The following is a 20,862-nucleotide window of genomic DNA, read 5'->3' on the forward strand; positions in this document are numbered from 1 at the left end:
TTTCTAAAAGCTGAAATCCCTTCCTCCCTGAAAAACATATTCTGGACCTTGTAGTTGTGAGAGGTCTATTCATGATTGCTTTTCCCTATCTTTAAAAAAAAAAAAAAAAAAAAAAAACCTTCAGACAGTATTGAAAATATCATCTTAAATTGAATATTTCTATAATGGTTGCTGGGTCTCCAGAAGTAGAGTGCATGTGGTCATTACACAACTGCTGTTAGCAGGCATAGGAAGAGTCCAATTCCCTGTCTGGAGATGAGGATTAGAGACAGGGAAAGGTCCAATTCTCTTCCCAGTCTCAACAGCTGTTTGGATAATTTGGCAATGAAATTAAAAGACTTTATTTTTTTAGTACTGATCACCATACTATGTATATTGTTTGTGTATTCCAGGTGATCAGACTAGATTATTATGATGGTCCATGCTGGCCTTAAAATTATGACCAGAAAAATCCTCCTTTAGGGAAATCTGAGGTACATGACATGATCAGTCTGTGAAAGACTGCTGCCAAGATATACAAACAATCTGACAGAAATAAAGGTTTTATTTAAACAAAAAGTATTTACATGGTGTGGGCATTTATAGATTTTAAAGTTAGAAGAGACCATTGTGATCAGCTAGTCTGATCTGCATAACATAGGCCATAAGACTTCCCTGAAGTAATTTCTGTTTGAAAGACAGCATATCTTCAAAGGTGAAAAAAATCCACTTTTGATTTAAAAAATTTTATGTGAAGAATCTACCGTGACCCCGTGTAAACTGTGCCAATGGAGAATTACTCTGTTCAAAAGTTGTGCCTTATTGGGTCTGGCAAATCAAAGCAAGGCTTGGCAGACAGGAAAGCTGAAAACAAGTCTCTTGGACCTGACTTCTCTCTAAACTTTGCCAAGTTTTAATTCAGCAATTAGAGGAATGAAGTTGAGTCTTTCTTCATTGCCATGTCAGATAAACAGGCTCAGGATGTCATTTATTACCTAGAGAATGTACATACCGGTACATTTTCTATTTCCATTAAAGTAGATCTAGCTGCTACTTGCTTACATTCCTGTTCTCTAAAAAGTAAACAATGCTTGCCATGCAGTTTACTCCATACTTAGTGTCATCGTGTTGGATATTTCACCAGGGCAATAATGCTGTGACTAATAGGCCATGTCTACGCCAGGGAGCTTACCACGGCACAACTGTGCCAGTGCAGCTCTGCCACTGTAAGATCTCTCATGTAGCCACTCTATGCCAACAGGTGAATGCTCTCCTGTCAACGTAATTGAACTACTCCCAATGAGCCGTGGTAGTTGCGTTGGTAGGAGAGCTACTGGCCATAGTGCTGTGCAGACTACCACTTCACGCTGGCAAAACTTACATCACCCAAAGGGGTGTTTTTTCACGTCCCTGAGCGATAACAGTTTTGCTAACAATTGCTGGTGTAGACATGGCCTAAGATTAATAGACTAAGTGACAAGAAGGGTTGTTTTTTCTGTATTTTAACATAAAGCCCCACAACCACCTCAGTATACAATTTTCTGCTGGCCCTTCGTATTGATCAGCACCCATTAATCAAATAATAACAGGAAATATAAACTTAACTTTTTTAAATCGGGTCTAATGCCCTTTGTCTTCTAATCGGATATTTCACAGTAGCTGAGTCCTGGTGCTAAAACCAAAGTGCAGGATGATTGTTCATGAATGATGTATAGAGCTGCATAGATGAAATGTAGCAAGTGTACACTAATGTCACATCACTCAGAAAAATCCCTATTATTTACATAGGCTCGTCCTTGCCATTAACTCTTAAAACTGCTTATCTTTAAAGGAGATTGGAAGTAAATGTTTACAAAATAAAAACCACTGAACTGTAGAAAACCAGCAGAGCAAAATTCCATTCTCAGACTAACAGATTTTCAACTGGACATCAAGTGATTTCTACACATGTAAAGAGGAAAAAGGATGGTGTTGGGGTTAAGGCAATGGGTTAGAATTCAGGGATCTGGGCTCAGTGCTTGGTTCTACCACAACTGTCGTGTGACTGTGGGCAAATTACTTGGGGCATGTTTACACTGCAGCGTAAGCCTGGGCTCATACTCAGGCTTGAGTCCAAACCTCTCTTCTGTCTACGCATATTTCTCAGGCTCCGACCTAGGCTCCTAGTACCCTGCAGGGGTGGAGCGTTCAAACTTGAATCTAGCCAGGACCCAGGGTTAGAGTCCTATTGTTTTACAGTGTAGATGCAGTCCCCCAGACTTGGATCCTGGGAGTCCACCGAAAGTATTCCACAATCCTATGGCCCAACTTCCTATGTCCTCTCTATACAAGAGTCACCAGTTGACTCAAGGGATACAGAACCAATCTTGTAGTGCAGCAACTCGGTGAGTCAGTGTTTAACCTTTCCATTGTCTTCTGACCACCAAGCTGCAAGCACGCTATCGCAAAGCTTTCTGTGTTTCCAATGGAGACTGAGCAGAAGTCCTTCGCAGAGCATGCTGCTTCATGGTCACGGGAGCACAGCCAGATTTTGGTAAACTCTCTGATGCAAGCCAGCAAAACAGTGGGCTTTAGAAAGAGTACCAGGAATGATCATGCATACCAACAAATAATGAAGAAACTGGCAGTGTTGCAAATTTACTGGACTAGTGACCAGTGCAGGGACCAGATTACATTTCTCAAGAATGAGTACCAGAAAACCAGGGACCAGAACCACATTTTGGGCAACTTGTTGACATCATCCCTGTTTTATGAAGAGTTTGACTGGGTGCTGAATACTGTGCCAAACACAGAGATAACTGTGGTGCATGATGATCCCTGGTCAATCAGGATGGTGACCAGCTGTCCCCAGAGTCTGGTATGGGAACTGATTGGAGCCAGCAGAAGGTGCCAAGTGGAGACAGCACAGAGGCTCTATTTCTGAAACCGGTCCCAGAGGAGGCTTCACTGTAGGAGCTGCAGCAGCACATCCTGGGGCCTTTCTTGGAGGAGCCCTTTGATGCCCCCCCTTGAGGAACAGCCCACTACAGAGACTGCAAGAGACCCAGAAAGGACAGAAAGTGCCCCAGAGCCTGGTAAGTTTCTGTCTCCATTTTAATGTTTATTAAAACAGGCATGGAAGAGATTTCCATTCTATGAACCAATGCAAAAGTTATTAAAAGCCCCATCTAGTTGTGTGTAGCCACTAATGGTGAGTTGTATGCCAGCAGCTTGGCTCCCTCCCTCTTTCCTCCCCAAATGGCAAACTAGAAATGCAAACAGTAAAAACTAATAGAAAGTGAATTTTTACTGGAAAGGCGCAGATTTTTGCTCATGCATTTTTGTTTCTTACAAATAATAACCTTGCATTGCCATGCCTGTAAGTACACTGCTATGTAACCGCTCAATAGTGTAATGAACCTCCTGGAAACAGTGAACTGTGGCGAGGAGGGGAAAATGTGTTCCATTTACAAATCTAGTACATTTCAGTTAAATGTAGTCCATATGTGACAACATAATTTGTCCCAAATTTGATTAGGGTTTGAAATTTTGTTAAGATGAGTGCTACGGGGTGGGGGAGGTTAGGAGAATGGCTGTGATGTGTTTGCATGCAGTCATAATAGGCTAATCCATGTGGAAGCTCATGCAGCATCTTGTTAATTCCCTTATAAATTTTGATCCAATCCCATGTGCTGCTAGCTGCAAACTTTTCCTGAAGCAGGAACTCCAGATAGGTAGTCACATGTTGGGGAAGGTCGTAATTTCCAGGGCTACCTGGGTAGCTGACCAGTCCACTGCACTCCTAGATGTGTTTGTCAGTCACTGTACATTAGAATACTTTGGTTGCATAAATCGCAGGTTACCGACCGGCAGCTTGGAATAACACCTCCCTTTCTCAATCAGGGACCAAAAGAAGTGCTATGTCCCATATGAAATATGGAAGGCCTCCAATGATAGAAAAAGCTTTTTGTAGCATGTCCACTGGCATTCAACAACCATTCTGCACCTGCTGAGAATGTAATTAAACCATCTTTTGCCAGACACTCTAAAATGAAGGTATAGATTCATAAGGCAAGACAAAGAGGGTACATAGTGTTTCCCAGAATAATCGTGGGGACAGAAATTCCATGTATGACAATGGCATTTGGTGGGAATAGTGACCCAACCTGTCCTTTAATGTAGATTTCCAATTGGCAAAAAATCCAACATCATGAACTTTTCCTGTGCACACTTTTCCCACACTGACATTCATAAATTGACCTCTATATCTGCAAGCCTGCATAACAATGGAGTAGTAGCCTTTGTGGTTTATGAACTCATGCTCCTTGACAAGGGCAAACCACAAGGGCCACGGGTCCGATCAGTGTCCGTGGTGCAGTTTGGAAACCCCATTCTCTCAAAGCCAGCAATTACTTCAGCAATATTGTATATGCTCACCACCTTGGGATAAACCACATGCCTGACTGGCTCAGAAACTTCACCACCACTTTATCCATAGTCAACTTTACAACACCAGACTGGTTGGCAACGGATCTGTAGCAGTCTGGGGTATAGCAACCCACTTCTGTACTGGTGAGGCTGTCCTCATGCAAATGTCTTTATGATGGAGGGTTGGGACAAGTGCTCACAAAGCTCCAGCAATGCAGCTTTCCTCATGCAAAAGTTCTGAATTCACTGCTGGTCATCTCAGGTCTGCAAGATGATGTGATCGCACCCTTCTGTGCTTGGGCCCTGCTCCAAAAGCACTAGTCCACAAGAGAGCATCAGAGGGTATACCAAGTGTCATGAAGAGCATCAGCCAGTGTGAGACTGCCCTGTCTGTGTCCTTGTCCCCCTGCTCCATCAAAAGCTCTGTCAGGTGCCTTTGGTGAGTGAGAAAATGCTGCCGAAATATCCACCAGCATCTCACAGGAGCTCTGCCTCTCTCAACACAGGAGTGAAAACACAAGCAAGAGAAATTCTTCAAAAGGTGCCTCTTCCATATTGCTGGCTCTGGTAGCTGGGGGTGCATAGACCAAAATGACTGCTCGTCAGGATATGTTGGTGGGCTGTTCAAACTTTCTGTGACGTGGGATGGACAGTCCAGTTTTCCCCACAGGGCACTATAGTCAAAGGGTTAGAATGGACATATTTTGGGAGGTTTCTTGGGAGTCTGGGATATGGTTCTTTTGACTTGGGTCTGCAGTATGGTTACGAGAGCCCTAGGTTCAAGCCTGGGTAAGAAAAGCCTTAACCTAGAGTTAACAATCAATGTAGATACTCAAGCCTTGGGTTCTCTAACCCAGAGGCAGCTGACTCAAGTGTCACTAACCCTGGGCTTACACTGCAGTGTAGATGTACCATTAATTTCTATTCCCCATCTATAAAATTAGGATAAAACTCTACCTCGCAGAATTGTTTTAAGGATAAATTCATTAGTGTTATGAGGTGTTCAAAGATTATAGTAATAGGCTGTATAACTACCTAAATGCAATACTGGACCACAGGTCTACTGTGTGAATCTGAAAGCACAATTTTGCTCATAATTTACAGAGACTTGAGAGATTTTTTCCCCCTAATTTTACATGAAAACCTTATTTTCCCACAGGCTTTCTTCAAGCAATGTCACAATTTTATGTCAGGCTTCAAAGGCTTGTGATATGCATTTACAGCTAAGTCATGTAATCTCAGGATTTCAAGATCATTTTTAATTCAGAAATCCTAGAATTTACTATAGCTAATTCCAGAATTTCAGGAAACATGCTGTTGACTATCTTATTTCCATTATGCCTATTAATGGGGAATCAGTAGTCTACAGTTGGCACCCTGCCTGAGAAGGTGCACTTTAAACTGAATGATGAATCATTGTACTATCTGTTTGCTTTTATGCATTGTACTGGGATTATCACCTTCTGTAACTGTGATTGATGACTCCGTGTACTATGTAAAGCAAAAATAATTGAAGTAAAATGAGTGAAAGTTAATAACCAGCAATTTCTTGACCATTGTCAGGTTGTGTTGGTAGTTTGGCAAATAATTATGCTTAATTAAAATTCTTTTTCTCTAATTTTATTTCTGATCTTATATTTAAATATTAGTTGTTTTATACCTGATAATCTTTAAATTCTTCAACATAAATCCTTAATGCCACTAGCATAACCCAGGGGTTTGAGGAAGAAGAGCTCTGTATGACTTGAAAGCTTGTCTCTCTCACCAACAGAAGTTATTCCAATAAGAGATATTACCTCACCCACCCGCCTCGCTAATATTCTGGGACCGATACAGATACAACATTGTCCACCACATAATGGGCAGTTACAAAAAATAACAAAATTCAGTAACTTTTTTGTTTGCTATATAATGTATTTAATGTTATGTGCAGCTAACAACACTCAAAATGTCAACCTATGTACAAGAAATCTTTATCGTCTAGCATCTTGTTAAAAATAAGCCCTAAGTATATATATTTCTGTATGTCACATGTAAGAAAGATGCACAAAGCTTATAACTAAATCATGAGATTTGTGAGCATGCGTCTCAGGTTTGCATATTGAACATTCTTATAAATAGTCAATCAATCTACATTGTCTGTGTTTTCATTAATATTCCTGTATCTTTGCATGTACACTAACACAGTTCATGCTTAATTACTGCAAGAATGTGTCTGGTTTTTAACTTGCAAAGTGGAAGTAAAATATACAGCACATTTTATATCTGCTAAAAGTTTTCAACTTTGTCCTTTGGAAGCCTGTTATGATAAACACCATTAACTATTACCTTTGAGCTCAGTTCAGAGATAACTGAGAATTATATCTTCATAAAGACTACAGGTCTGGGACTTAAAAGTTATAAACAGGAAAAGAGAATAATTAATCTACATTTGATACATTATTGAAATCACACAGCAAAAAATAATCCATACAGAAGGAGTATCAAGGTGCTTCCAAACAGCCTTTAACAGCTTCAAATCTAAGAAGTGGATAATAGGATCATAAACTGTACAAGAAGAATAGTCTTGCCATGGATGTCTGTGGTCGGGACATTCTTGTTCCACACAGAAGACTTGAAAATTATGCACCTGGTCTTTTTTTTTTAAACAGTAGTTACTGTAAGATCCCATATATATCACCTAGAGTCACAAAAAAAGCCCATGTCTTATCTCTGGAGACTCACTAGATATTTTTGCAGTCTATCAAATTCCACAGTAAACCCCAAACAGAAAACTTTGGAAAACTGTAGACAGCATAATTTGAATAGCCATGTTTAGTTAAACCCTTTTAACCCATCCATTAGAAGATTCACATGCTGACTCTGGAACTGGTTTAGACATGCTTTGGACACAATAGCTCCCTATTGGTATGAAGCATAAATCAACCATTTTCAGACAAAGTTTAACAAATTTTTAAAGTAACATGGTCTAGAGATCTAAGCTTAGATCTCACTATTTGGCTTCTTGAGCTAACTTTAAGCTAAGGTGCTTGGTTTTACCATTTTTAAGCATAGCAATTGTATGTTGTACTTGGGAATAAAACTCCAATTTTCCTAGGCCAGTCATTAGTTTTTACCCTCTGGTCCATGCTAGGACTTAGGCATACCATAGAACAGAGGAAGGGAAAGTGGATAGTTCAAGAGTCCCACTGTTATCCAGATTTAGATTTCTTTGAGACATATTCTGTCTTTTGCACTTGGACCTAGGCATTTTGATCCACAAGACAAATAATAATAATTAAAGTCAGGAACATTATCTTCCTGATTTTTTTGAATTGAAATGCTTTATATGCCATCTCCCATCTCCTAAATGGCAGAAAGAAACTTAACAGTAGGAAGCGGAGAGAATTTAGTGAAGGGGAGGGGATCAGCTGAGAATAAAGCCTCACATTTTTTAGTTTCCTGTTGTAAACTGATATGTTCTGAAGTCTCTTCCTTTGACCTGTTGTGTTGCCTTTGAGGAGTGAGAACAAAAACTGGCTGCAGTTTTCTCCTCCTGTCACTATAGTCTTCATCTGCCTGTCGTAGATCTAGACCTGGTCTACACTACGAGGTTAGGTTGAATTTAGCTGCGTTAGGTCAATTTTATAATGAATGCATCTACACAATCAACCCCATTCTGCCGACCTAAAGGGCTCTTAAAATCGACTGCTGTACTCCTCCCCGATGAGGGGAGTAGCGCTAAAATTGACCTTCCTGGGTCGAATTTGGGATAGTATAGATGCATCACTGTGCAATTTGGTGGTATTAGCCTCTGGAAGCTATCCCAGAGTGCTCCAATGTGACCGCTCCAAACAGCACTTTCAACTCTGATACACTAGCCAGCTACACAAGAAAAGCACTGGGAACTTTTGAATTTCATTTCCTGTTTGGTCAGCGTGGCGAGCTCATCAGAACAGGTGACCAAGCTGTCCCAGAATCGCAAATGAGCTCCAGCATTGAGTGAACGAGAGACACTGGATCTGATTGCTGTATGGGGAGAAGAATCCGTGCAGGCAGAACTCCAATCCAGCAGAAGAAATGCTGATATATATGCCAAAATCGCACAGGGCATGGTGGAGAGAGGCTACACCAGGGATGCACAGCAGTGCTGCGTGAAAGTCAAGGCACTCGGGCAAACCTACCAAAAGACAAAGGAGGCAAATGGTCACTCCGGTCAGAGCCCCAGACATGCCGCTTCTATGATCAGCTGCATGGCATTCTAGGGGGAGACCCTACCAATACCCCAACACTTTCCGTGGACACCTGCAAGGTGGCAGCCTCATGCAACACGGATGAGGATTTTGTGGATAAGTAAGAGAAGGAGGAAGAGGAGGAGAATGCACAGTAGGCAAGGGGAGAATCCATTCTCCCCAGCAGCCAGGACCTTTTCCTTACCATGGAGCCAATACCCTCCCTGGACCTATTGTTCCCGGACCCTGAAGGCGGAGAAGGCACCTCAGGTGAGTGCATATTTGTAACGATAATATAGGGGTTAAAAGCAATTGTGTTTAATGTTTGATTTGCCCTGAAGAATTGGGATGCATTCATGGCCAGTACAGCTAATGGAAAAGTTTGTTAACGTATCTGGGGATGAAACGGGAATCCTCCAGGGACATCTCCATGAAGCTCTCCTGGAAGTACTCAGAAAGCCTTTGCAGAAGGTTTCTGAGGAGGGCTACCTTATTTTGTCTTCCACGGGTAGGACACTTTACCATGCCAAACTAGTAGCAAGTGATCTGGAATCATTGCAGCACAAACCATGGCAGCAAATGATCCTGGGTTTTGGTAGCATTCATGCAACATTCAGTCTTTATCTTTCTGGGTCAGCCTCAGAAGAGTGATATAATTCATGGTGACCTGATTGAAATAGGGGAAGTTTTGTAAGGGAACAGTAATCCTCTCTGTTTGGTGATCCCTGACACATTAGACCTCAGGCATACTGGACTGTTTGTGCTTGGCTAAAAAGGATGATCCCGGAGAACAGCCACACTGGGAGGGGAGGCGTGTGCTGCACATCCACCCCAAAACCACAGCCCCTCCTTCTAAACGGCAAACACAACCAGCGCGTGGACACTGTCAGGCTAGAGAGGAACACTATGGGCTGGGAACAGTATGGAGAGGGGAGGGAGATTGGGGTTACCAAATGAGGTGGAGGTGGAAAGGAAGGGTAACACCACAGAAGGGAGACTGGGGCAGACCTTGACATCAGGGAGGTTGGAAAATGTTAGAAGAGAGGCCTTACAAAGATGCTCCAGGACACAGTAGAGGGGAAGCATACCTGCTAACTGCCCTGTCTCCCAGACCCACAACACATTGGGATAACAGCGTCCTAAAAAGATAACAAACAGATTGTGGGGATATAGGATTTGTTTAGGGGATGCATGAGGAAGGGTCTGAAACCTGTTGGGGGCCTCAATAGTTGCTGAGTGGCATTCACAGAAGGCTTATCAGAACCTGTCCTAAGTCCTGAATCCTTGGAGTTTTCCTGTCACTGGTTTTATGTCTGTTTTGCCAGTGTTGATGATTGCGTTTTGCATACTGTTAGATACTTTTGCCATGTGGTGTCATTGTGATGGAATATGTACTAATGGCCAAGGAAATACAGGAGAGCTATATAAAAAATGTGAGACATAGTTTATTTTTCATGAGCTATTGATGGTACAAAATCATCCATTTGTAACCCAGGGTTTGACCCTTTGTACCATTATTTCTTGAAAGCATGCTCTGGCTTGCTGGATTTGGGTTGTTAGGCACCAAACAAGGGATTCCCCTTAAAACACAGGACAGAAGGTCACTTTAATATTGATATATCAGTATGTAACATGTGAGCCAGAGAATGTAGGTTTTTAGTCATGTGGGTTTATGTTTTACCCTCTCAGGATATGTCTACACTATATTGTAAACCCAGCTCTGTGGGACTTAGACATTTGGAATTATTGTTTCTAAGACTGCGTTTGAGCATCCAAATTGCATTGTAAACCTGGGCTCACAATTGCTGGACCTGAGTCTTGTGGACATGCTAAACTTTTATACTGTACAACACAGATCCTCTGACTCAGGTCTGTGTCTTGAGCTGCATCCACACTGCAAAATGGCAGGGCTTGGACCTGAATCTCAGTGGGATTCAGGCTAGGACCTGGGTCCTGAGTGCTTGCTGACCTGAGTCAGACTGATTTGTGTGTGGATAGAGGGCAGGCTTGGACTCAAACCTGAGTCAGAGCGTCGGCTTAGTGTGCATTTGTGACAATGTGGGAATTTTCTGTAATATTTGTATGAAGTCTATGAGTGCCTCAGTTTCCCCTACATGCTGCATTGTAACCTAGTGTCTCAGCCTTAGTTTCACATATCAACAGAGTAGCTGAGAAGACAATGGCAAATACAATCACCAAGACATTGACACCTAGTAACCAACAACCCAGAAGGATATGGATTTTCCTGCTTCTCCTCAAGGTCCTGGGAAGTGGAGCAACAATCCCCAGCCCAAGAACAAAGGACTAGAGTGGTGTGAGAACTGGGATAAGAGTTGGTTGGGGAAAGGAGTCCGGGCTCTCAACTGGAGTCTGACCAAGGACTGGAGGTCAGACTGAGAGACAGAGCTTGAACAATGGGGTTCACTGCAGCTTGACTGGCCTCTGGGCTTATCAAAATGATCTATTCTTTAACGTTCAGTTCTCCCTGATAACCTAAAGACTTCCTATGCTGTGTCCCAGTTGACTAATAAACCCTACTGTTTTGACAATGTGGTTTGAGTGTCACTGCAGATGCTTGCCGAGGCACATTAATCCCTGAAGAGTGTACAAGTCTTTGCCAAAAGCTTATCTCAGTTGGACTCAGCTGAGATGTAAAGGAAAAGTCCTAAAAGCCCAGAAGTCTAGTCCAAGGAGGTGGTGAAGCCACATGGCTTACCCTGGAGGCAGAGTGAGATCCCTAGGGGGTCAGGCACTCTGAAAGGGTTCCTCCTAGAGACTGTTCCAAAGCTGGAGGTATAGCACCGATCCTGTGGTGTCAGCAGTGTAAACACACCCTCAAGGCCTTGATCCTGTGAGGTGTTGAACATCACCACTCCCATTAAAGTCAATGGAAGTTGAGAGGCTTAGCCTTCCTTGGGAGGCACTCAGCACCTTGCAGGATTAGGCGCAGCACTTGAGAAGAGCACAATGAAAAAAATGCATTCACTTTAAGGCCCTGATAATCAATATATTAGTGTAAAAATAACCTAAAGTACAGCAGAACACGCAGAACATTCTGGTGGCTGGGGACAATAAGCCTCTCAAACTTTGAGGATTTTTTTTCTGAAAAAAAAAAAAAGAAGAAAAGTTGGCAGCTATAAAGGCAATTGTGCAAATCAATTTACACAAAGAAATTGAGCCAATACATGAGAGACTGAGCTCACAATGTGTTGAAGAGATGTATTTTAAAAATATTCCTTCAACAATCAGGAAAGTAAACCATAATTTTCACTAAAGCTTTCTACAAATGTTGAATTTTTGCCCCACAATTTCCCATAAGCCAGATATAGTACAGTATAACCCACTTGCTTATTAGTTTCTAGGAGGTCTAAAATCTTCATCCTGGATAGAGTTAATTGCTTACTATTCAAAATACTAGTCCAACTATCAAAACTTAGTTAATTATTAAGCTTATGTGTTTAATCAGGATACCTGACTCTGCAAATTGTGGAAATCTAATGCTCTTCTGCTTAAGCAGTTCTTCAGCCAGAAGGAAAATGGGATCTTATTTTCAACATTTGGTTAGGTTAAGTACAATAATATTGGATATTTCTGCTGACTGAATACCAATCCTACTTGCGCAGTTTTGCCAAATTCTAGATTTACATTTTGCTTTTCTGGTATGGCGAAGTTTTTGGACCACAGAATTTTGCTGTTAGTAATTTCATTTTTAACAAGTCTGCAGAGTACAAAGCTACTGTCAGAGTGGAAAAAGTGTGGCAATCAGGAATGTGAAAGTAAGTTAAACTTTTTTTGTTTTTAATGAGTCTGGTAAATCCATATGCAGTCATTTCAAATCACAATGTAGAAGCCCACAATAAAAATGTGAAAGAAAATTTGGGAAGTGTATATGCTTTAATGTAGTGTTGTCAAAGCATTAGGCTTATGAAAGATACCCCTATGTATTTACAATAAAGGAAAAATATGACTAGAAAACCCTCCTGTGGGATTGTGTTGTGGAAATATGCAAAAGGGCAAAGTTCAGTAGAAATGCTTCTTGTTACCAGTACGTTAGAAACTTGGAGCTAACACCTTATAGTTTTCCATGAGTTTCCTCAAAATAGTCTATGTTAAGAAGCATCTAATTAATTTTTTTAATGATTCTTCTCTGTATACTGAAATACTTTTAAAAAATTGTAAACTGATATATCTGTAAATGTAAAATGAATATAAAAATGTTTACAGAACACATTCTGGTTTAGCAAAATGTTATTTTTTTCCATTATAAGTTCTTCTTGTGAAAGATACTGCTCATTTTCCCTGTATTTATTTTTCCTGCTATGGTGTGAATTAAGGGCAGAAACTAGTTAAGGAATAGGACAGAAAAGCCCTATATAATTTGGGTGAATTGTCTGCATAAATAGCTGTCCAGGCTTGCTGCAGAATCAGAAATGGCAGTGATACAAGATGGATACTTTGTGGAAAAGCCACCTCTCTGATTACCACTGTGAAACCTGCTTGTCGCTTATACTTGGAGACAATTTTTCAGCTGCCTCCTTTGATTTTGCACTTACAAATTTTTGCACTTTCAAAATTGAGAGGCTATCCACCTTGCAAGGTGACATTTCCACACAGAGTTCCCAATCCTGAAAGTTGCTTTGTGCAGATGGATCCTTGCACCCATTTGGAGCCCCATTGACTTCAGAGTGCTCCATGCAGGCTCAGGTGTCTGCTTCTGTGCAGCAGCTTATGGGAGGAATTAGGACTCAAATTGAGTATAGTATTTATAAAGTTATTGAAAAGGAAATTGAAATGAAAGCAAGCCACCTGGACTTTAATTTTCCTGTTTTTGGCAACGTCTATTCTTTCATGTTTATATTGTTTAAACTTAGCTTTTTTGTCTTTAATATTACATTCAAAAGACATGACTAAAATAGCTGAAAAATAAGTTAATGAAAAGGTGCAATATTTAGAAATCAAACAATCAAAACACTTGTTGTGTTTGGATCAGCTGCTCCACATGTATAACTCCTGTTGAAGGCACTGGAAGTTTTGTGTGTGCCAATACTGAAAATGGTCTACACATCTAGGGCTGGAATTTGTTCTCACTGATGTCAATAGGATTTTTGGTATTGACTTAAATGAGAGCAGGATACGGTCTCCAATGTATATTCCAGTTTTTAGTAGCTTTCTATTTTAGAATTTAAACAGTGATATTATCATAAAACATATTTTATTCATATATAAACAATTTTTAATGTTTCTTTATATACATCACATCTAATTTTTCAGAGTGATGAATGATTTAAGAAAAGTAGTTATTATAGTTGCTTTTTGCTCTCTTTTTACATATATTCAGCTGCAATGATCAGAGTCCAAGGCACTAAAGACTACATAGGACCTGACTGCCGATATCTGAAATTCAAAGTGGGGGAAGAGATAATCGTATACTCCAAACTTTCAAGAAAAAGGGAAGATTTGTGGGCAGGAAGTGTAAGTATTTCAGTCTGCAATAATTTCACAATGAGCAAACCAAGTAAAACAATAATACAGGGTGGTCAAGCATACAACAATCTTCAGAAATGTGAGCGCCATGCCTGGACAGGCACGCCTTGGAGGTATGAAGCTCCGAGACCCTCCTCCCTGCTGGAGAAGAAACCAGAGACAACACATGGGGGGGAGGACGCAATGTCATGTGCCCCCCAAAGCTTTTTGCCAGAGTTTGCTGGCCCTGCTTGGTCACATGGTGTCACTGGACCCCCTCCCTGCACAGCAACTGCTGGAGTCAACAAGTTGGGAGCTGCAGCTGTGGGGCAAGGCAGCTTCAAACAGCTGGGAGCTGTAGAGAGAGCCACTGCTTTTGCTGCTGCCTCTCTCCACACAAAGCCAACACATGGGAGCTGCAGGGAGGGGCTGGTGAGGGTAAGAAGGGAGGCATGCTGGGGGGTGGGGCGTGACTCAGGGTGTTGGAGGGGATGAACCTTTAAATTGTGCTCCCCACTCTCAGCAGGCACCAGTCATCTTTGGCAGAAGCCTCTAGCCCCACCACACCGCTGCAGGGCAGAAGCCCTGAACTCCCCACTCAGTCTGGTAGGCAGAAAATGGGGGGGTATAGGAGGCTTTGTGAGCCGCACGTTAACTGTAAAAGAGGCACATGTGGCTCACAAGCCATGGTTTGGTCACCCCGTAATAATACATTTGCGCATCTATAATACCTGTAATCTGGGGATTTTACAACACTTGATGAACATTAGCCAATTAAGGCTCACAGCATCTTTGTGAGGTAGGTAGTTATGATTTCCATTTTCCCCAGATAGGGAAAGTTAACCACAGATTTGGCCAAGGTCTCACTGGGAGTGATAGAGCTGAGACTGCAGTCCTGGTCTTCAGTCTCACAGTAATTACTACCATATCATCTGTCTTTTAACTACATGGCTTACTTAGAACAGTTCAGGTCTATTGGGTCAAGCATCCCCAGACTGATTAGAATGTAGGTAAGGAGTTGTTAAAACTATCTAATCAAAAATCCAATTTTGGTGTCTGATCCTGCAATCTTTGTTAAAACAAAACTCCCAAAGAAGTAGTTGGGAATTTTTCTTGAGCACCTTCAACAGAATGGTCAAAATGGTTAAGACAGTGGTGGACTTAAGATACAGTGGAAATGTGTTTGCATATAGTTCAAACCCTGTAGGTGCTCAAATACCAGGTGATGGTTACAATAGAAGAACCGGATAGCTCTACAAAAAATAAGAGTTAACCAACGCAGTCTATCAGTGAAATTTTATGCTTTTTGAAAATTTGAACATGTCATAAAATATAGATTTACCCAGTAGAGCGGAATAATTTCAAAAGCAGCACAGGTGATCATTGATCATTGATAATATACAAATGTAATGCATTTCTTTCAGTTAGGAGTTTGGTAGCTCAGATTACTAGATAACCCGGTACCTCCTGTTGACGTGGATCATAACAATTTCTCATCTAGTTCCCTAGCACATCCTACACAGAGAAATAATTTAGGGCTGGTAGTAGGTACCCGATATATACATTACATTTGTGAACATATTATATATGGAGGAGTATGGTTCTCATTTGCTATGAGGGAATGAGTTTGTTCTGACTTAAGTCACTGGGAGCTTTGCCACTGATTTCAGTGGGAGTGGGATCAAATCATTAGTGCATATAACAACACATGAATTGAAGCTGTGTCCAGATTACTGTTCTGATACTGAACCAACACATGTTCACAACAGTAATGTGCAAGTGTGTACTGTAAAACATAGCATGGGGTATATAATGTAATACACTTCAAGAAGTGATGGAGAAAAAATGTATTTGTGAAGGAGAAGAGGCTCCATTGACCAAAATGGGTCTGAATATCAACTTTAGAGTGCTCTTCTAATCTAAGTATTTGTTTGATCATAAGTTCTTAATATGCAAAAATACACACATCATCTGTATATATAACAAAACACTAAATACTCTCCTTCCGTTTTTATTTTTATAGAAAGGGAAGGATTTTGGATATTTCCCAAAGCATGCTGTTCAAATTGAAGATGTTTTTATTACACAAGAAGTAGAAGTGCCAGCTAAGGTAAACTAATATCACCAATCTTCCCTATATACTGATGAACAGCTGAAATTCTGTTCTTCAGGTAATACATGGATAGAAACTCAGGTGTCATTGCCAGTCTTCTTTGGGGTCATTCAGTATGTGTATTTCTTGTTATTTTACCATTTGTCTGTGTATAGTCCTCAGACACAGATCTCTATTAATAAGTTTAGATTAAAATATTATAGCAACTGAGCCAAATAGAGCCATGAGGAATATCCAGATTACCTACGTTTCCTCATACAAGGCTATACACACATACCATTGTACATAAGCAAAAAAGTAGATAAAATGGGTATATTATTTTATTACAAAATACTTTAAAACATTCATGCACATAATAAAAAGATGAATATTATTCTTTTAGGAAACTGATTTCCTTTGTCTTGATGGAGGTGAATACCCTTTGGAAAATAAAGATAGTGTATTGCATGAGCATAATGAAGAAAGTGAATATCCATTACCTTACGCAGAGCCAGAATCAAAGATGCCCGAAGGTGAGCTCCCAAAACAGACAAGTATTTCCTTCCAGCGGAAACATGGAATTGAGTCAGTTCCTGAAAGTGATGAATTAGACAGAAAATTCGAAGACCCTCACACTCAAAAGGAGACGGAGAGCAATAAATTGTTCAGAGAGAACAAAAATGTAAAAGATTATGCTGTTCCGCAAGAAGCTGAAAGCAGTCACCCATTGAAACCAGTTCCAATACAATCTACATGGACTGTTTCTGGTGTTGTAGGATGGCTTGGACTAGGAAGTAAACAAGATGAGGAAGTTTTTGAAACAGTTACAGAGTCTCTAGAAGAAAACACATTCAGAAGCAGAAAAATAGCAATAACTGATGAAAGTGTCATGAAAGCACTAAATGATGAGGATAAACCAGAGCCTTCTGGCTGGTTTCAGAGTAGACTGACAGATTTACTACGTTTTGGTAGAGAGAATTCAGGCCTTGGTTTACTGTTCAAAGAACATAATCCACAAATCTATGATAGTTCTAGTAATGCTGAACATTCTGAGTTTGAACAAAGAAATTCAGCTGCAGAAATATCAACAGAAGAAAAGCAAAAGAGTGACAATGAGGTATCCAAATCAAGCTGGTTTAATCTGGGTTTAAGTGATGTTTTAACATTTGGGCATGCTAAGAAAGAGAACACTATAACAAAAGAGGAGCAAAGCAGAGAAATGAAGGTTGCAACAGATAAGAATGAAGAAATTCAGACTTCGAGCTTACAAGAGACTGAATCTCAGATGGACAGAGAACTGAAAAAAAAAACAGCCAAAGTAATGATAAGTGAAGACCAAAATAACAAGAAGATTAATGTACAAGGAATATTAGATTCCGACAATAAAACACCAACTTCTGGGGAACTGCCAGTAAATGAAGATAATCCTCTCAATTTAAAGAACACCAAAAATGCAGAAGAGTCATCTTTTACTACAGATGTTGCTGACAAAGACAAACTAATTGAACCTTACAGTTCAGAACAAGACCCAGTATCAGAAACTCAAGTTATGGAAAACACTGAAGTTAAAGAGATAACTCAGGAATCAGAAAGCATAAATGGCCAGTCAGGTTGGTATGAAAATAAACATAGTAACTTCATTACTTTTAATAGGGACACATCAGATAATCAACAGGGGCAGGAATCTTTGGTTGCTCATAGCACACAGGAATCAGTTACATCCCAGCTTCTTTCTTTTCCCAGTTCACCTCAGAGCTTAGACTCCACTGTTGCTAAAAATTCAGAAGAAGACAAGCATGACATGTTTCAAGAATCCCAATCTCTCCTCTCACTTAGTCATTTTACAAACATACTGGGCTTTCACAGTTTAACAACCAAAGTAAAGGAATCTGGGCAAAGTGCACAGGAGGATTTGAACTTTAGTGAAGAACTCTTCCAATTTGAAAATAATGATGAAATATTACAAGGAAGTAAAGAAACTGCAGTGAAATTACAAGCAATTCAGAGGGTTAGTGAGAATGTGCAAGGGAAGGGAGATGTGGCAATGTCCCAGGAAAGTGTTCTGTTGTCCCCATTAGCAGTGCAAAGTAATATGCAAAGTAGTGAAAAAAATATACAAGATGCCAGATTACTAAAAGATAACAATATTTCACCCTTTTTATCTGTAGAATCCCAGTTAGAACCTAAAATCTTCCCAGGTCAACATTCACAAATATCTAGGTATTCAAACCCTGAGGAACCCAGTTCTGATGGTAGTGAAAGACAGGAATTTTCTAATATAAAAGATAACAGTGATGTCCCTATCTCCAAAGACCAGCAGCACGTATCTTTAGATTTAAAGTTAGAAAATACTATAGATTCACCAGTACAACATGAATATATAAGTGAAGATCTTTATTCTAGTGAACAGCATGTGTTATCAAAAGAGGAATCAATTGAACATAAAGAGGACAAAACAGATAAGAATGAAGAAATGAGTAGTTTAAACCTACAGGAAACTGAAACTTACACAGAGAGGAAATCAAAAAGAGAAATAGCTGCAATGATGCAAGATGAAAGACAAAATAATCTGAAAACAAATAAACAAGAATCAGTAGATTCAGAATATGACACACCAAGTTCTGGGGAGTTGCCAGCAAATTTAGATCATCTTCCGAACTTCAAGAAAATCCCAAATGAAGCTGAGTCACCTCTTACTCAAGGAATATCAGACAAAACCAAACTAACTGAGCTTTACAGTACAGAGCAAAATTCAGCAGCAGAATGTCAAGTAATAGAAAATACTGAAGTAAAAGAGATAACAGAGGAATCAGAGAGCAAAAATCACCAGGCAGGTTTGTATGAAAATATCTCTGGCAACATAGATTTTAATATGGACAGATCAGATGATCAAAAGGAGCAGGAATCTATAGTTTTTCAAGACACACAGGAATCAGTTGTAGCCCAGCTTTTATCATCTTCAAGTTTATCTCATGACTTAGACATAGCTGATAATTCTGAGAAAGACAAGCAAAACCAGTTTGAAGAACCACAGTCTCTCTTTTCTTTTAGTCATTATAAAAACATACTGAGCTTCCAGTGTTTTGCAACCAAAGATGAGCATTCTCTGCAAAGGCTACCAGAGACTCTGAGCTTTGATGATGAAAATGGCCAGATTACAAATAGCAAAGAAATTGAACTGAAAGGCCAAACAAATCAGAAAAGCAATGAACAAGTACTAGAGAAGAGTAATATAGACATTTCCAAAGAAAGTGTTCTATTTTCTCCGTTGACAATGCAAAATATTGAACAAGATAGTGAAAACACAATTAAAGATACTAAATTAGTAAAAGATAGCTCACTTTTTTCATTTACAGAATCCCAGTTAGAACACAGAGTAGACCCTTTATTTACATATCCAAAATGCAAGGAACACAATTCTAAAAGTAATGAAAGAGAGGAATTTTCTAATATAAAAGAGAAAAGTGAAGGTTCTGTTTTAGAAGATGAGCAGCAGGTATCTTTAGAGTCAAAATTAAATATAAAAGATTTACCAGAACAACATGGATACTTCTGTGAAGATTTTTATTCTAGTCAACAAAATAGTAATAAAAAGGGAGGAAGGCAGGGTTGCTTAGCTGAAATTTTTTCAGGGGATAATGGTCATGAATTTGGCATTGATCACATTGCTGACACAAAGAAAGTTCAAATTTCAGACCAGTTATCTTCTCTGGAATTTGTTGAATCACTATCAAAACACCATGTAAATAATGAAGTACAGGGACAACATAATACTTTGGATTCTGAAGAAGAAAGAGAACTCACCGATGTGGAATATACTAAAAATTCTTCTGACAAAGGTTTGCATGATGTCTCACAAGATTCCATAAAAGATAATTTTTCCAACTCAAATGTTGATGATGTTGTGTTAGACAAAATTGTAGTGAATGGCAAAGACATAAGTTATTTTCCCCAAGACAGGATAAAACAGCTAGAGAATTTTTCACAACATATTTCAAAGTGTGGTGAAGCTAACCTAGAACACGGTGAGCAAATGATAAAAAATTATGAGCCAAATAAACCCCAAAATGAAAAGAAAGCAAATATTTTGGCTAACCAAGAAACATCTTCAGTAGATACGGCTGAGGAAATAATACAAAGTGAGAATATAATTCTTGAGCAAGACAGTCACACATTAAATTATTTACTGTATGGTTTGCAAAACAAAGGCAATGAAGTTCCACAATCTTCTGTGCCATTTCCACAGGAGCAAGTAGATGAAGACTACAATAAAAGAGAACATATTTCAAATCCATCTGAACAGCATTCTGATAATACTAGAATTAGTGATGTTTCATTAACAGTAAATGTTCTTGGGGAACAAGTCCTACAAGAACAGACTATAGCACCTGATGCTAGTGCTGATACTTTTTCTGAAGAGGAGCTGCAATCTCAACAAATTTCCATGACTATACCACACCATAAGAAAGAGCCAATAGATATAGAACTGGATGATTCATCTTCCCAACATGAGCCTTTGATATCAGAATGTGGGACTGGAGATAATACTAATTCAGATCCTGGAAAGAGCTGTACAAATCAGATGCTACATAATAAAAGAAAAGAGTCTTCCATATCATCAGATTTAGAAGTACCTGAGCCCAGCAGTTCAAGTCATCATGAAGATATGGAAAGCATAAATACAGAAAATGAATGTGAATACCAGAAAAT

The 20,862-nt window shown here is 39.8% G+C and overlaps 1 protein-coding gene and 1 long non-coding RNA gene across 4 annotated transcripts in view; one reads left to right on the forward strand and one right to left on the reverse strand.

Annotated features, from left to right (window-relative positions):
• Positions 1-6,343: 6,343 nt before the first annotated feature.
• LOC142046779 (uncharacterized) lies at positions 6,344-20,524 on the reverse strand. The gene is made up of 3 exons (XR_012655813.1): positions 20,340-20,524; positions 16,653-16,745; positions 6,344-8,545 (listed from the first exon to the last, which is right to left on the reverse strand). It is a non-coding gene; the product is annotated as an uncharacterized LOC142046779 (long non-coding RNA).
• MIA2 (MIA SH3 domain ER export factor 2) overlaps positions 12,182-20,862 on the forward strand; it is a 59,644-nt gene continuing 50,963 nt past the window's right edge. The window contains exons 1-4 of one of the 3 annotated variants that reach the window (XM_075065541.1): positions 12,182-12,373; positions 13,936-14,069; positions 16,084-16,170; positions 16,556-17,762. In XM_075065541.1, the coding sequence (XP_074921642.1) occupies positions 12,259-12,373; positions 13,936-14,069; positions 16,084-16,170; positions 16,556-17,762 (1,543 nt within the window). In that variant the 5' untranslated portion in view covers positions 12,182-12,258. The remainder of the gene's footprint in view (positions 12,374-13,935; positions 14,070-16,083; positions 16,171-16,555; positions 17,763-20,862) is intronic. The other 2 variants (XM_032801999.2, XM_075065542.1) reach the window with 2 other exon arrangements.

This window comes from Chelonoidis abingdonii, chromosome 4 (assembly GCF_003597395.2).
Source record: "Chelonoidis abingdonii isolate Lonesome George chromosome 4, CheloAbing_2.0, whole genome shotgun sequence".
NCBI lineage: Eukaryota > Metazoa > Chordata > Testudines > Testudinidae > Chelonoidis > Chelonoidis abingdonii.